The sequence below is a fragment of the Xyrauchen texanus genome, chromosome 28 (genome assembly GCF_025860055.1).
Source record: "Xyrauchen texanus isolate HMW12.3.18 chromosome 28, RBS_HiC_50CHRs, whole genome shotgun sequence".
In the NCBI taxonomy this organism is placed as follows: domain Eukaryota; kingdom Metazoa; phylum Chordata; class Actinopteri; order Cypriniformes; family Catostomidae; genus Xyrauchen; species Xyrauchen texanus.
Window position 1 is genome coordinate 24,730,183 of NC_068303.1, and position 15,816 is coordinate 24,745,998.

The 15,816-nt window shown below is 36.9% G+C and overlaps 2 protein-coding genes across 3 annotated transcripts in view; both read right to left on the minus strand.

The window, feature by feature from the left end:
- The window catches only part of LOC127622059 (apoptosis-stimulating of p53 protein 1-like), an 87,996-nt gene extending 85,553 nt beyond the window's left edge, over window positions 1–2,443 (minus strand). The window contains exons 1-3 of one of the 2 annotated variants that reach the window (XM_052095979.1): window positions 2,314–2,407; window positions 2,133–2,194; window positions 1,533–1,633 (exon numbers count right to left, since the gene is read on the minus strand). In XM_052095979.1, coding sequence (XP_051951939.1) covers window positions 1,533–1,541 — 9 coding nt within the window. In that variant the 5' untranslated portion in view covers window positions 1,542–1,633; window positions 2,133–2,194; window positions 2,314–2,407. Of the gene's footprint in view, window positions 1–1,532; window positions 1,634–2,132 lie in introns of both variants that reach the window. The other variant, XM_052095978.1, reaches the window with a different exon arrangement.
- Window positions 2,444–7,709: 5,266 nt separating this feature from the next.
- rd3l (RD3 like) lies at window positions 7,710–12,176 on the minus strand. Its single transcript, XM_052096473.1, has 4 exons — window positions 12,148–12,176; window positions 11,806–11,867; window positions 10,037–10,342; window positions 7,710–9,149 (listed from the first exon to the last, which is right to left on the minus strand). The coding sequence occupies exons 2-4, from the start codon at window positions 11,832–11,834 to the stop codon at window positions 8,783–8,785; spliced, it is 702 nt and encodes a 233-aa protein (XP_051952433.1). The 5' UTR covers window positions 11,835–11,867; window positions 12,148–12,176; the 3' UTR covers window positions 7,710–8,782.
- Window positions 12,177–15,816: the final 3,640 nt, after the last annotated feature.

Sequence of the window (15,816 nt, forward strand, 5' to 3'; positions counted from 1 at the left end):
AGAGATTTAAATAAGATTTTAAAATATTGGAGCAACAGACTTAAAGTTAATTCAGATTTACTGTGAATCAGGATTAAAACTATGGTTACAATGTGACCCTGATTATTTTAAAACAAGGTTTAATGTTTGGTGAAACAGAATTATCAGATAAACTTGATTTAATCTAAATTTAAGATTAATCCAGGTATGTGCAACCCTCCCTTAAAGAGCTAAATGAAAACAGCACAGTTAAAGGGATAGTTCAACAAAACATTTAAATCCTCTCATCATTTACTCACCCTCATGCCATCTGCAGGACACAAAGATTTTTTAGAAGAATATCTTAGCACTGTTGGTCCATACAATACAAGTGAATGGTGGCCAGATCTTTCAAGCTTAAAAAAAAATAAAAAAAATTTTTTTTTTTTTAAAAATCACAGTGGCATCATAAAAGTAATCCATACAAATCAAGTGGTTTAATGTATGTCTTATGAAGCGATGCACTCACTTTGGGTAAGGAAACGATTAATATTTAAATATTTTTTCTATAAATCTCTACTTTCACTTTCAGAATGTGAAAGAGGAGATTTAAAGTAACCTGATACTCGTAGTGACGGATTAATTGACAGCTGCTCACACGGTCGCAAGACAACATGTACATGAATCTGGCGTGGTGAGCTGGAACCTGCTTACATCAGCTGTCACCGCTTATGTCACGAAGTACCGCAACAGCCAATAGGAAAATTCAACTGCAGTAGCCACCGTTCAACCTGAAGAGGGCAGCACTCAGACATTTTTACACCATATATTGTAGAATTAAAACACTTTATACACAAATGTCAAAAAAATTACTTCATTAACTAAAAAAAGTTGGTTTAGGGTTTAGTTACCCTTTAACCACTGGAGTCATTTGGATTACTTTTATGTTGCATTTTGTAGCTTCAAATTTCTGGCCACCATTAATTAGCATTGAAAGGACCATCAGAGCTGAGATATTCTTCGAAAAATCTTCATTTGTGTTCTACAGAAAAAGTCAAACACATCTGAGATAGCATGTGGTTGAGTAAATGATGATACAATTTTCATGTGTGGGTGAACTATCCCTTTAAAACAGCCAAGCATTTGGCACAGATAGTCAATCTTCTTGCACAGTGATATGGCACATTCCCATCCTCAGCCCATTAGAAGCTTTCTGAAAAATGGTCTTATAGATCCTCTGGCAAGGCAGTAAGTGAACATTTGCAGCCCAAAGTGCCTCTCTCAGCAATGAATATATCAAACAAAGACTTTCACACTAATGCCACAAAGTGTTATGCAATGGAGTATGTTGATTGAAAATACTATGACAAATACACGCATTTGTATTTAGGATGTAGTGATGAGAGCTCAAACATTTTAACTACACTGCTATGAGAACTCCCATCACACTCGCCTCACCCTGTAAATCGCAACGATACTCTAACATATCTCTCAATGCATGTAAACAAACTCCAAAATGTGTTTTGAGCCATTGCTGATTCGTTTATAGAAACAAAAAGACAAGGAATACTCACAGGCATCATGTTTGCTTGTGTCAGAGGAACATCTGGTCTTCAGTCGGATTCTCTTTGCCTTTAACAGGATCCTCAACGTCCGACCCGAGATCACAGCCCCTCTGCACATAAAAAAAACAATCACTAGCACGATTATTGTAACAGATGATTGTCCACAACACAGTCAACTGCAGGCCAAACAGGCCACAACCCTCCGCTGTGTCTTATCTGGCAGCGACCACAGTTAAACGCTTTAACGTTCTTAGCATTAATCAGTGTTAGCCGAGTAGGGAAAATGGACAAAATTGGAAGAAGCTCGCCAAACTGGAAAATCAGCTGTGTAGGTGGAAACGGCAGATGTTATACGTTTCTGTACACCCACTGAGCGCTCACTTTCTCCTCTGTTAGTGTCTTATGTTATATACAATCAGAAGATTTAAACCGGTTCATTCAACGTTTGATCTTTAATGACATTTGGTTCAAAGGTTTCCCCTTTCTCTCTAGCATGGGTCTCTCGTCTGCTAGCCACTTAGCACGAATGGATCAGCATCTCGCTAGCCTGCAAATGTTAACATAACGAATAAACAACCGATATTTTAAAACTTAACAAAACACACTCACGTGTCATGTGTAGATGTGTGCCAAAATCCTTTAAAAAACGATACACGAGTGATATTCGTATCCTTGAGGGGAGAAAGCAGACGAGTATCGATTCACTGGCGTGATAGCTAAACTAGTTAGCTTGCTAAGTGAAGCCAGGTAAAACACTCAAATACGTTAAAAGAAATCAGAACGCGCTCACCACTTTAAGATAGTTCTGATGTATATATGAAATCTTTAAAAATGACTATATAGGATCTGCAGAGCTGTTGTTCGCAATCTTGCAGAGGTGAACAACAAGCCGCTCGCGCTGTAATGTTAGTCAATGATGGCAGTCGTGGAATGACAGGAATGTGGAGCATATAGTGACCACTGGATGTGTCTCGTATTTACATTTAGACTGGACTGAAGATAGTCACTAAAAAGCTAGAAAGTACATGTTATTTTAGGACTGACTTTAATTGAAGTTGCAGATGTTCATGTTAACATCTTATTCCGGATGTTAAACTTTTAATAAATTCACACATTTTTATGAGATTTTCTGGACTTTCCAGTTACAAATGTATTTTGGAATGTCATTTTAAATTATAAGTTCAGTTATTTGACGAGGGTTTTTAAAAAAGTTAAATCGGTAGTTGTTGACTTTTAAAGCACCAACTACCGAGCAATAATGTGAACTACATATTTAGAACCACAATTAAGGAGGTAAATGCGCTTATACACACACACACACACACACACACACAATGTTGAGCATGCATTATAACATGGTGTTTCCCCAATCCTTGTCCTGGAATACCCCGAACACTGCACATTTTCTCCCTTATTTGACACCCAATTTAGGTCATGAAGCACTCTACAAAGGAACTAATGAGCTGAAACATACGTTTCAGAAAAACTTCCAAAATGTGTCCTGTTGGGGGTAATTCAGGACCTGTATTGGGAAACACCATTATATATATGGAAGAGTTGCATCAATTATTCAGGAGTTAAGCAATTAAACATACTTTTGGCATGACTTGTTTAATATTTTATTTTCATAAGTTAACAAAGAATCAAGCTTTTTTTCCATGTTTGCTGATATTAGGAATAAAAGAGCTGTGAACCCTTTAAAAATGTATTTCCTGCAAGCCAGAGTGAAAGATTACAAAGCAGTGATTCCATAGGGCGATCCAAATACAATTTTATTGTTTCCATAACACAAAATACAAATATCCAGCTGAACATCTCCTGGGGAAGATTTACAGAGAGGGCATGGGGAATGAAACGATTGCATGGAAGTCCAATCAATGGGCTGGATCTGTGGAAAAATTTAAGTCAGTTTAGTTCTTAACAAATCTGTAATAAAACTTCATTCTACAGTATATTTTAGCAACCTGGTCCATTGCAATTAAATTGTTGGATTGCCTTTACTGTTCTTTTTTCCGTTTTACGGCCACACACACATCAGCACCAAAAATGCTATTAAACTCTGAGATGTAGTTAGTAGGGTTCTTGGTAAAAAAATAAAAAAAAAGTACGGTTTGGTAAGCATTGGCACCGCGGTTCACCTCAAGTTTATTGATGCATCTGGAGCACAAGGGTTTGCGAAGAAAAAGCATCAAATAGACATGGGGTTACAACCTCCGATAATGCATCTGAATGGATCTGTAGATGGATACACGCCAACTTTGTATTACATGGTTCAACATGATGACATCACTGTTCTACAAGCACTGCGTGTAGTTGAAAATGGCAAGTGGAGAAAACAACCCACTGATTGAGAAGCTCCCAACATTATTCAGGTCTCCTGTCTGGAAACATTTTTATTTGCAATTACAACAGCGATGGTCAAAAAATGCGTACAAAACAGGCATTGTTTGCAGGCACCCCTCGACGCGAGTGCCGTATACTGGTAATTACACCGAAATCATCGGGGAAAGATAGCATGAGGCAGAGCCGCAGATGAGCTGAAACTGCACACACACTCAATTTCGTTTTCAAGCAGGCACTCAGTGCTAATTCGGACAGCCTTAAAACAATAACTACAGTGATTGGGGTGTTCATTGCCAACGATATGTTTCCCTACTCCTCTGACGAAGATGTGCGATTTCCATGCATGATTAAAACACTCGAGCCATGTCACATCCCCCCTCATATTAATTTTAATAGCTTCATGTACAGCTTCTGAATACTGAATATAAGTGCAGTAGAGTTTGAAGTGCACTTTATGTCAATGCATGTAGCATAACAGTGCAGGTATTAAGTTAAAATGTTGATTTAGTAATTAGAGAAAATTGTTTTTTTAACTAAAGACCTAACGGAAATTCCTCACGGTTTTACTTAATAAAATTGTAGTAACCATGACTGCTGTTACCATGGTTTTCCTTGCAGAAATCATGGTTTTGGATTAAATTAACCATGGTTTTATAACAGTAATACTATAGTTTCCATGTAGCAACCACGACAGTAACCATGTTGATTTTGTGGTTCCTATGTTTTTACAACAAATACCATAGTTAAACTATGGTTGCTGTAAAACTATTTTTATTAAGTGCAAACCTGTTGAAGTGTTTGTTACCAAATAGAGTTCTTTGGATTTGGCATTAATATACTTTTTTCTGATTTAGGCAAATACTGAACCATACCGAAATGCTACCCTAAAACCATGATATGAGAAACATGAACCGTTGCACCCCTAGTAGTTCGCCATTTTATGTTTGTTATTGCCATATCAGCTACAATGGCTATTTCATTGCAAATACAGGTGGCAATCAAACAATTCATAAATACAACAAACCTTGTAAAAACAATATATACAAAATGAAGACTATTCAATCCAGTACAGTAAATCAATTCTATAAAAGATCCTATAGTTGCAATTTTGACAAAAATTCCAAGAGCTTTCCTGGGCACATCTTACAACACAAGTCTTTCAAGGTTTTTACAGACAAAAGCATTGTCTCATGACATTAAAATTTAGACAGATCAGGAGCACATGCTTCAGAGTCAAAGGGGTGTTACAAGTTAGCTGTTTTATAAATTTACAAATTTCGCTTTTAGGCTGAATTACACTACTGCATTTCTAAAATATGAACATAATATAAAAATACTAGGTATCACGCACTAAACGTCAGGATTACTACGGTAGTCAAGTCGACCCGGTCACGAACTCATACGGAAACACCCCCCCACTTTCTAGGAGACGGATGACAGATGTACACAAACACAGATGTATGGAATGCTGTTGACGGTGCTTCTTCCCTGTTCCCAGTCTCAAAAGAAATTGGTCGAGCGCATTTAGGAGCGGTCTTGGGTAGAAAGATGGAGACTTCGACGCGAGTTGGAGGTGTGTGGTGATTTAATATTTTCTACACTTTGAGCATTTGTTCGCCACCTCCATTTCCTCATGGTCCAGTGTTGTAGCCACACGCGGTTGAATTCGATCAGCTGCTCATCATATGTCTTCAAAGTTGAGTCATGGATCATCACACACTAAGAGATTTCCTCTAGTCAGTTCTAAAATATCATTTATTTTTACATATATCCTCTGACTAAATGGAATAATTTTACCATCTGTCCACTTTTAAACCATTTTTTGACTCCAGAGTAACTGAATAATCTCTGTTTTACGTCAGTGCATCCTAAACTTGTACATGCTCAAACCATTAATCTTACAACTCTTTTCCACACATGGCATCAAACATTACTTTTAAGATAATGTTACAAATTCTCATTCAGATAAATAGCCGGTGCAAAATTTGACGGTATTTTCGAACACGTCATGTTCAAAAGCGATCTCTAAATTGAAAACTGCAGATCATTTTATGGAAAAGGCTGCATGTGTGAAAGCAACTACTGACTTCTTCCTCAATTTGCATTCTGATTCAAAATGTGCCTATGGTTTCAGATATCAATCCAATTTTGAAAATATCACAGTATTAACTTTGAACATTTCCAATTTTTTTCCCCATTTCCAGTAAAATAATACTGAAAATGTTTACAAAATATTAAATACTTACTTGACTCCACAGCTTTCTTCTTTCCTGCAAAACGGCAATGTAACTGTTAATACTTTTTAATTCTTAGAAGCATATGGTATAAAGAATTGGAAGTACTGTTATTTAGTAAAATGACCTAATTAGTTGCCTCACACCAACAAAACTTTCAGTTTCAGAATACGCAGAAGTGTGGGGAAAAAGAACAATGGTTCATGCCATTTTTAATGTACATTGACTATTAAAGAGCTCTTCAACAAACTTGACCTCTCACCTCCATATGAGAGTTTGTAGAACATGAAAGACATGATTCCCACACCAACCCACATCTCTTGGTATGCCTTGGTGTAGTAAGGGGACACCTTGGTCCACCAGCCAGCGAATGCACCACCTGCCATCTAGTGATCAGAACATAAAGATGCATGTACTTTTTCCACTTTAAGGTCTCACAAATATGTTCATGACACAACTGTGCAAATAAGAAGCTTGCTTTGAAAAAGAAGATGATTCTATGTTATAAAAACTGAACTATATTCTATATTTAATAACATGAAACCTGCATTACTTTCAAGGACATTAATCAAACATTGATGGACCAATCAATTCCATATCTCTCAAAGTTAAAGTATTATACTTAGATATTAGGAAATATTATATACGGAGTATGTATGGTAGTATACTGCCATATTTAATTCTCTATTTCACTTGCTGTTAGTAAATGAGTTCAAGCACAATCAGTTTGAAGTGCGGTCACACGAGTCGCGAATATAACAGCTGCTCTTTCACAGTCTAATAAAAGGTATAAAATTTTAGCCCCATTAAGACAGTGAAAAGAATTGCCTCGATGCACGTGTACTATTCAGATATCAAGCTTGCAGTGTATATTGATTCATTTTACGGCACTCAGCGAGGCCTTGTCATAATAGGTCCAATTAGGTAAACAAATATTGGTTCAAATGTTATCGCATCTTCTTAAATTGTTAAAATATTATTCAAAACGTCACAATTGAAATTCATCTGGGTTTGCAGATAAATGTAGCTCACCTCTAGAATATAAGCGCAGAAGGTCACTACTGCTCGACGCTAGCTTGGTCGAGTAGACACAGCGGAAGATCTCGTCAGGGATCCGTTTTGTAGTTAAAAGCCCCAGTTCCAAAATAAAAGTGTGACTGGTCCAATTGGTGTGATATGATTTATGGGAAAGGTCATCTTTCATTTCAAGTCAGATCAGTGCAAGGCTCAATACCTTAATCACAAATATTTTTTTTATTATTATTATTTATTTATTCTTTTTTATCAGCGAATAACACATACAGCTGCATCACAAGTAAAACAGGTCTCACATACATTACATTACACATAGTGACAGTAAGAAAAAATAAATAAATAATAGAATATACAATTTTTGGTATCTCCTCAAACACTACAAAAAGAGACTTGCTATTATTAAATTTGCATTTTTGAATAACAGAGACAGAATAAAATTATAATGAAACCTGGATCATTGGAGACATGATCCTTAACCAAAAAAATGTAATGTCTATAGGATAAAGATATATATATATATATATTATTTTATTATTGTTATTTATTTATTTTTCTTTTTTTTTTTTCTTTTTTTTTTTTGAGGACAACACAATCCTCAACATGCTTTTCAAAAATTCTGGGTATGAGCAAATGAACAATGAAGATATTAGAAGCTTGAAAAAATAAGCTTACAGGGTTCACAGAAGCAAGTAAATACAAGTGATCAGCTTACATATACACAATTACACAATTACAAAAAAAAAATTCAAGTAATAAAGACAATAACAAAATCCAAAGCAGAAAATAATTTTATAAAAGACAGTATTTGGTATTGCTGGTGTAGATTATTGTATTTAATGATCATACACTCCACTCTACAAGAGAAGTACAACAGTATAATGTTTTACACTATTTTGAAACTGCTTTAAATTGGAAGCGTTATGATCATCTCATTATGGACAATCAACAAACTTGTGCTTTAATTCTGAAGTTTGTTTGCCACTTTTAGCCCATGCTAAACGAAAAAGAAAAAGAATAGTTATCTCATTATTTGTACACAAACAGGCAGACAATATTAGTTTGTACCACTGATCTAAAAAGTTTGGAGAGGTATGAAACAGGCTAGGCAAATCATGGGTAAATGCAGAGAGCAGGACTCACTGATGTGCAAAGGCAGTCCTCTGCCCTCAGGCTAATCTCAGCTCTGTGATCCAGAAATATAACTTTCGAAAAAAGACAGTTTAGGCTGGATAACTGGGTTGACTGCTCTGGGTGAATGTGCTTGTATATGTTTGTACCTCCAATTCGCTCATTAGCTGTATATCTTGGAAAGCTACAATACGAAGTAAAAATGTTATTTCAATAGGAAAAAAATGAGCACACATTATTGGTCCATTCCCAAAGAGAAAAATGACCTCCCTTATATAATTAAAATCAGAAGTTTGTTCATCTTTTTGATTAATTACAAAAGATTATGGCTCTTATTCCAAGGTTTAACTTTGCACACTGTTCCACTTTTTAGTCAGTTTCACTGAAACTGGAGAGGGTAATAAGATATTCTCAATGTTGCAAGCGCAGAGTAGATCTGTGTCAGAGAACAAGGGAACTTGCAAAGAGGAGGGACAAACTAAAAGGGATCACATGTTCTTTTCCACAATTAAGTGGTGCTCACAAAGTGGTGCTGTAGGCCTCAAATGTAAAAGGGTGGAAATAGGGCAGGCTCCAATCTCGGTGGATAGAGTAAGGGCAGGCAGCATGCAAGCGTTTATCCACATAACTAGAAATAGTAGGGATCTCCTCTCTTTGTTTTCTGGACTCCTCTGGTGAAGACCGAGAGGCATTTTCAGCCCAGTGATTTTTATTACCACTCTCTATAGGTGGAATGGGAGCAGAAGAAATTGCTGGTGGAGCTGAAGGGAGTGGACGCCTCTGCACTTTGTCTTCCTGTCTCCTCAGGAAGTCCTTAAGAACATGCTTGAAGACACCCACCAGCTCCCAGGGAGAGATGTCATTGTGGGCCAAAAGATCATGAAACCTTCATGGAGCACAATAAAATGTTTAGTTGCATTTCTCAAATAGAAGATGTCTATACTGTAAAATTATTCTGTATTATATCATTATGCATTTGCATGATGAAACAATACTATTACGAACAAGATCGGGAAAGAAATTCCAACCAAATTAGAATTCCAACCCACTTTGTTAATTACTTTGTTAGCTTCCATCTATTTAAATTCTTTGTACACTGTGTAAAAGGATCAAGACTCAAAGATGAGGTAAAATAATCACATTTGTTTGGTTAAAAAGCTTAAGGGATAGTTCACCCAAAAATATGACGTCTATGCAATGCAAGTGAATGGTGACCAGATATTTCTAGCTTCAAAATCACATAAAGTCAGCATAAAAGTAATCCATCTGACTCCAGTGGTTTAATCCATATCTTCTGGAGTAATATGATAGGTGTGGGTGAGAAACAGATCAATGTTTAAGTCCTTTTTACATTCTGAAAGTGAAAGTGGAGATTTATAGTAAAGAAGGATGGAAATTGATATTGCTGTTGTCGTGCCCAATTCCTGTTCATCCTCACTGCAAGTGAACCTGTATTTAATTTAGTCTGGGTCCCATTTTTAATTTGTGTAGTTTTGCTGTTCATGGTTTTTTGAGCATGAGGGCATGCCACTCAACATATCCTTTTTGCACCAGTCTAATTTAACTTGTTTCTACCAAATAGCAGATGAATTTGCGCTAAAATACTGTAGAGTTTGACCTTTGACATAAACAATAAAAGATGAGATGCGTTGTTGTATCATCCCTTTTCAAAGTTTTTTTTTTTTTCAATTATATGCAGTGCTTTCCTATGATTATATCGTTAGTTGAATTTTATTATTTGCACTATTTATATACATGCACATATTCTCTCACCTAGTAAGTACAATGGCAGTGTGTGAGGGTGGGATGCGCCCACAGAGGCGCTCTAGCTGATGACGCTCTGAGGCAGGTATGAGGGCCAGCGGGCTTGGGTATGCTGGGGGGTGACGGTGTGTCAGAATGCCACGGGATTTGCTGTATTGGAACTCCTCCTCTTGAACCTGAACCGCCCTTTTCTCTAGCTGCCAAAGCAGTTCTTGCAGCAGCATTCGACCCGGGCCTGCAGGTGCCATACATCCTTGAGCTGGGACACTTTCTGTGTTGGGCCATTTGGACCAACCGAAGAATGGAATTGCTGGGCTGCAGCGGAGGAGCAATAAGAAAGTGTGAGTTTAAGTGTGGTGGTGGAACCAGTGGATAAAACGTTAGGTGTTTTGTTACATTTAAAGCCTTCATCTTCTTTTTATGGTCATCCTCTGATAATTAAATCTGACTGTTGATAAAGAGCTTAGTCTTCAGTAGACAGTCCTTCACAGTGTATCACATCAAGCCTTGTGGTGTACATTCTGAACTGGCAGCTTAGTTGATTCAGCAGCATACAACTTCTCTATATTCAGCTAATGCAAACTGAATCTACAGGACAGTCATGTTTTTTGTGTGTGTTTTATCTTGTAGTTGTTCAATCTGGCAAAATATAACTTGTAACTTATATCATAACTTAACTTTTCACATAACTACCTATTGTATTCATTTAAAAAACTGATTCATATTGAGAAAGGCGTAGAGAGTATTTTCATTCAACCCTTAAACTTATGGGTGTCTTGCCAAACATTATTACATATTTGGATCTTTAGTGACCCAGCACATATATCTATCACTATTGCCCAGATAGTGTCACATTTTCAAATGAATTTCAAGACAATTAGAAAATAATAGAATAGAATATATATATATATATATATATATATATATATATATATATATATATATATATATATATATATATATATATATAATACTTCCACATTGCTTCTTCATCAAATAACAATGTCAAATATAAATCAAGTCAATCACTGACACATAAATGACACAGAAATAATGTATAATATGTATGTGTGAATGTATATGGAATACTGATAATATACCTATGTCACACAGAAAATCAATGTGATATAGTAGTCATGTGTATGAATATAATACTCATTTGTCTATATATATATATTGTTTATTTATTTATTTATTTATTTATTTGTATAATTTTTTTTGTTGCAATTTTGCCTTTTCTTTTTTTCAGTATTCAGAAGAGAAAAAATAGATGAGGTACAGGTGGTGGAATGAGGTCCTGGGTCACCAAAGACCCGAGGAATGCATTAAAGGGTTAAAAAAGATTGAATTACAACCTAAAAACAAACTATACAAATTGACAGATATGCATAATGCACTTTACATCAATTTATCATAGTTCTAATAGTGCGTAGTACAAGGCACATGACATTTTCAGCCAGATGTATAAACAACCTAAATAAGCTCTGAAAAGTCAATACTGAGTAATAACTGATAACTAACTAATAATTATAACTGATAAAGACAATGACGAGAGGGATAAATGCATTGAATGGAGAGGTAGAAACATTGGAAAAGCTGTGCAAAACTGTTGCAGTTGAAAATAGAAACTGGAGGGCACATGCATTGAGATGATGGATGAGGCAGAATTTGCAGGAGAGCAACATAACCAGTAAAGTATTCAACACAGAGGATAGAATTTTTTTTTTGGTAATAGTGACAAAAAGAGGATGGAAATTAGAATAAAATAGATATTTTACCTTCCAGGTCCATGATGCCTTGACTCCATCGGATGCCCTTGTAAAACGTCAGTTGCATCAGGCTATGCAAATGAAATGAGAAAAGTAAGCCAGAGAGATTCAGAATGGGAGAATACAGAAAAAAGCATAGATGGATAGATAACAGAAGGAAAAAAGTAACCCAAAGAAATGTTGCTATTGCTGTAGAAGAGTACAAGAGAAGCTAATAAATAGTTTTAATAAGAAGAGTAAAAAAGAGAAATGAAAGACAGGCAGAAACAGGGGTTAGGCAAAGATAGGTAGAAAGAACTAATCGTGTGCCAGTGACATGCAGGAATGGAAGTGTATAGATGACAACAGCACCGGGCAAAGTTGAGAAGAAGAATGCGACTCTCTCCCCTGCCCACAGCAAACTGCCATCTGCCTTTATGCTCTGATAAGCCAGCCCACTCTGACTCACTTTACACAGAAACATGCAGCATGAACACACACACACACACACACACACACACACACGCGTTTACATACTACAATTTCAGCTCATACAACAAAAATAGCACACATACTCACATATATTAATGAATTAATATTTAATTAATCTAAAAATATCATGCGGTTTTAACGCATCCTTTTCTTTATCAACATCATCTTCGATGGTCAAGCCATCTTTCAAATAGGACTAACACTGTCACACTCTGACCTCTTCACCATCTTTTTGACTCACAACATTCCTGGGGTACATTAGCCTTGTGTTCCTGTTAATTACAGTAAAATATTTCTTTGAATTTGACAGTCTGTGTAAAATTATCAAATGAAAATGCAGCCTGTGTTAGCATGTAATGTACCCCACTGCCAAGGGGAATTATGTCTGTATATAAGGGAAAGCAATGAGTCTTGAGAGAAAGCAATGAGTCTAGTCTGCTTGAGAGTGTGACGTGCAGATGAATAAACGTGTATTCTTCAGTGGAGGATAACAGTACTGTCATGTTAAATCATGGCATTATCAGACAAAAAAAAAAAAACTTTATTCACAAAAGAGAATAGCAAAACGAACTGACAGTTTCCCATCTCAGAGATATAGCACAAGGCTCTCTTCTGTCTTAAAATCACTTTTACTCAAAAATGATTGATGCACCTTAGTAGTACATATGTTTTTCATTGCAACAGTTGGCCTAATTCATTCAGTACCATGTGAATCTAAATAAGAGGCCACTAATCAAATCAAATAACTTGCATTTCATTGAGTACATTTAGTTTGAACATACTGGGCCCTTAAGTGTGCTTGCACTAAGCGCTATGCTTTAAGTCATATGAGTCACTGGGCATGGCCATGAAGTTTTGGTATTTTCATGCAAGCATGCACTAAGTCTAGGCACAAGTGGGTAAATCGAAATTGCGCAAGGAAAGCGCTAATGGTCTGGGTCAAGTGCAATTTAATTCTGAGGTTCTTCTCTGGCGCCGACTGCATCCTACTATATAGTTCATTTCCTGTCAAGATCCAGTGATATAAACAAAGACAGCACATTTATAAGAAATTTATAGTGTAAACAGACTTTTTGCAATTAATTAAAATAATAGAAATATGGACTTACGTTCTTACACCCTTTTAAATGCATGGAAAATGTGGTTCTCATCAGGATTTGAATTTACGCTCCATTAAATTATAGAACATTTTTATTTTATTAATAATTTTCATCTACTGACACACAAATCATGGCTAGTATTAACAGTGATTGTATCGGCATGGACTTCTGGTCTTCTGATATATTTAAAAAAAAAATTATCTTTCAGCCAATGCTTTAACCACTGAGCCACACTGTTGACAAAGCTATTAGCCTGTTAGCATGCTAGCCAATAATAATGCTAAGATAATGTTTCCATGGACAGCATTGTGCTCAAAGAGCCATAAAAGATAGAATAACCTACAGTTAGCATGCTAACTGATTATCATTCTAAGCTATCATAACGACACATGCAATGGATCCTCAGTTCCCTGAGATGAAGAGAAGGAGGCACTGCAGTGAAACACTTTGGGGAATTCCTTTTCCACTACCTAGTCGAAGCCCTTGTATCGTATGCCAATCTTATGACTGGAGAACAAGAACGCATTGCTTGTATCTCGAAACTCTGAAGTAGTAGTGCGGCCAAGTTTTGCAATGTCTCGTTACCTTCATCTCAGGGAACCGATGTTATATGTGTAACCGGAGACGTTACCTGTCGATTCAGTTCACTCGACATTGCAGTGAAACGCTTTGGAGAATGGAGTCCGCACTACATAGCGACATACCCTTCATAAGATTCACCACGGAATAAACACTTCGAAGAATATACAAGTCACAGGCCCATCAGGTGGTGGCTTATTATAATATGTCTTCAAGTGTGTATGAAAATGAATAACCCCACATGGTGAAAACCAGATAGCAAGTTAATCTTAATCTGAGGATATGAGTATATAATTCTCACAGAATAATTTAACCCCCTCAAAACCAGAGGTAGGGGGGGAGGTTTTATTCTATTGGAAGTGCTTGTGACTTCTAGTGGGAGTAAATTGGATAGCAGCCTACACAGGTGGCTGTATTAAAATAATAAAAAGTAGCCTGCCTATAATAAGGAGCTTGGGTTCACCCACCATAGTAAGCTCTCTAGACAGAGAGGACTCACAAAGCGATGGACGACACACCTAGGTTATAAAACCTGCCATCCTGCCGCAAAGCATATATCTTGTAGGGATACACTGTTTGTCCATGCCCATGAGGAGGCCATACCTCTAGTTGAATGCGCTTTTATGGCAACAGGGCATCTCACACCCTGTGACTCATCAGCGAGGACAATCGCATCAACGATTCGGTGAGAGAGACTTTGTTTGGAAACGGACATGCCTTTTGTGCATCCTCCATAACAAACAAAGTGCTGATCTGACAATCTAAACTGGCGGGTGCACTCCACATACATGTACAATGCCTGCACGGGGCATAATAAATGAGCTAACTGCTCCTCATCCGAATTAGATGTTGGAGAAGAGAAAGCTTTTAGGTGGACTATATGAGCCCTATAGGGTGTGGAATGCACCTTAGGCACATATCATTTTTTGGGTTTGATGGTGGCTTTTGAAAGACCCGAACCGAATTCCAGATGTGAACTGTCAACCTACAGCACCTGTATATCACCAACCTGTTTGATTGAGGCCAGAGCCAACAACAATGCAGTCTTTAGAGAGAGCACACGCAACTCAAATGATTCCAATGATTCGAACTGGGGGTTGTGAGTGCCCTCAGCACCAGATTTAAGTCCCATGTTGGAAAGTAGCTGGGAATGGGGGTTCAAGCAAACTTTATGATCAGATCATGTCTACCTATAGAGGAGCCAGCCTCTGGGGTGTGAAATGCAGAGACGGTCGCTACATAAACTTTAAGCAGTGACGGATACCTGTGACCGATACCTGTGTCCAACCGCAATTGTAAGGATCTCCGTTATGGAGCTCCGGCTGGGGATGCCAAAATCATGCCCAGTGCTTAAGAGAGCAGATGTATCGCTCACAGGAACACTTGCGATACAACATATTTATAATGACGCAATACACACAAGCTTATAAAGAGTGTATTACGTCACTTGAACAGACTATTACATTATATACAGTATATATATATATATATATATATATATATATATATATATATATATATATATATATATATATATATATATCATTTGAATTTTTATTGTTGAGGATAACCCCTTGAGATGAAACATCTCGTTTTGAGGGGTCCTCGAGACAAAAACAAAGATAGTACAATACATATACATTCATTCACAATAAAGCTCTACCTCATCCCGCTTTGCCCTGCCCGCCCAGCCCAACAAAAACTAATTTTAACAAAAAGACATTCAAAGTATACAGGGTTTTCCTTAGGGGCTATAAACTCAGATAATAAATTTGAGGAGACATAAGTGGCTACCCCTCCTCCACGAGTAGCCCTATCAGCTCTATACAAGACATAACCATCCAGTTTAATTTCCTCATCTGATGTGTTA

Bases quoted from the DNA above. Each gene is read 5' to 3' on its own strand.
- rd3l (XM_052096473.1), bottom strand. From the start codon at position 11,834: ATGGAGTCAAGGCATCATGGACCTGGAAG. The intron at 10,343-11,805 runs GTAAAATATCTA...CCTCCGCTGCAG, and splicing joins AGGCATCATGGACCTGGAAG to CCCAGCAATTCCATTCTTCG. The intron at 9,150-10,036 runs GTGAGAGAATAT...TGCTCCATGAAG, and splicing joins ACTGCCATTGTACTTACTAG to GTTTCATGATCTTTTGGCCC.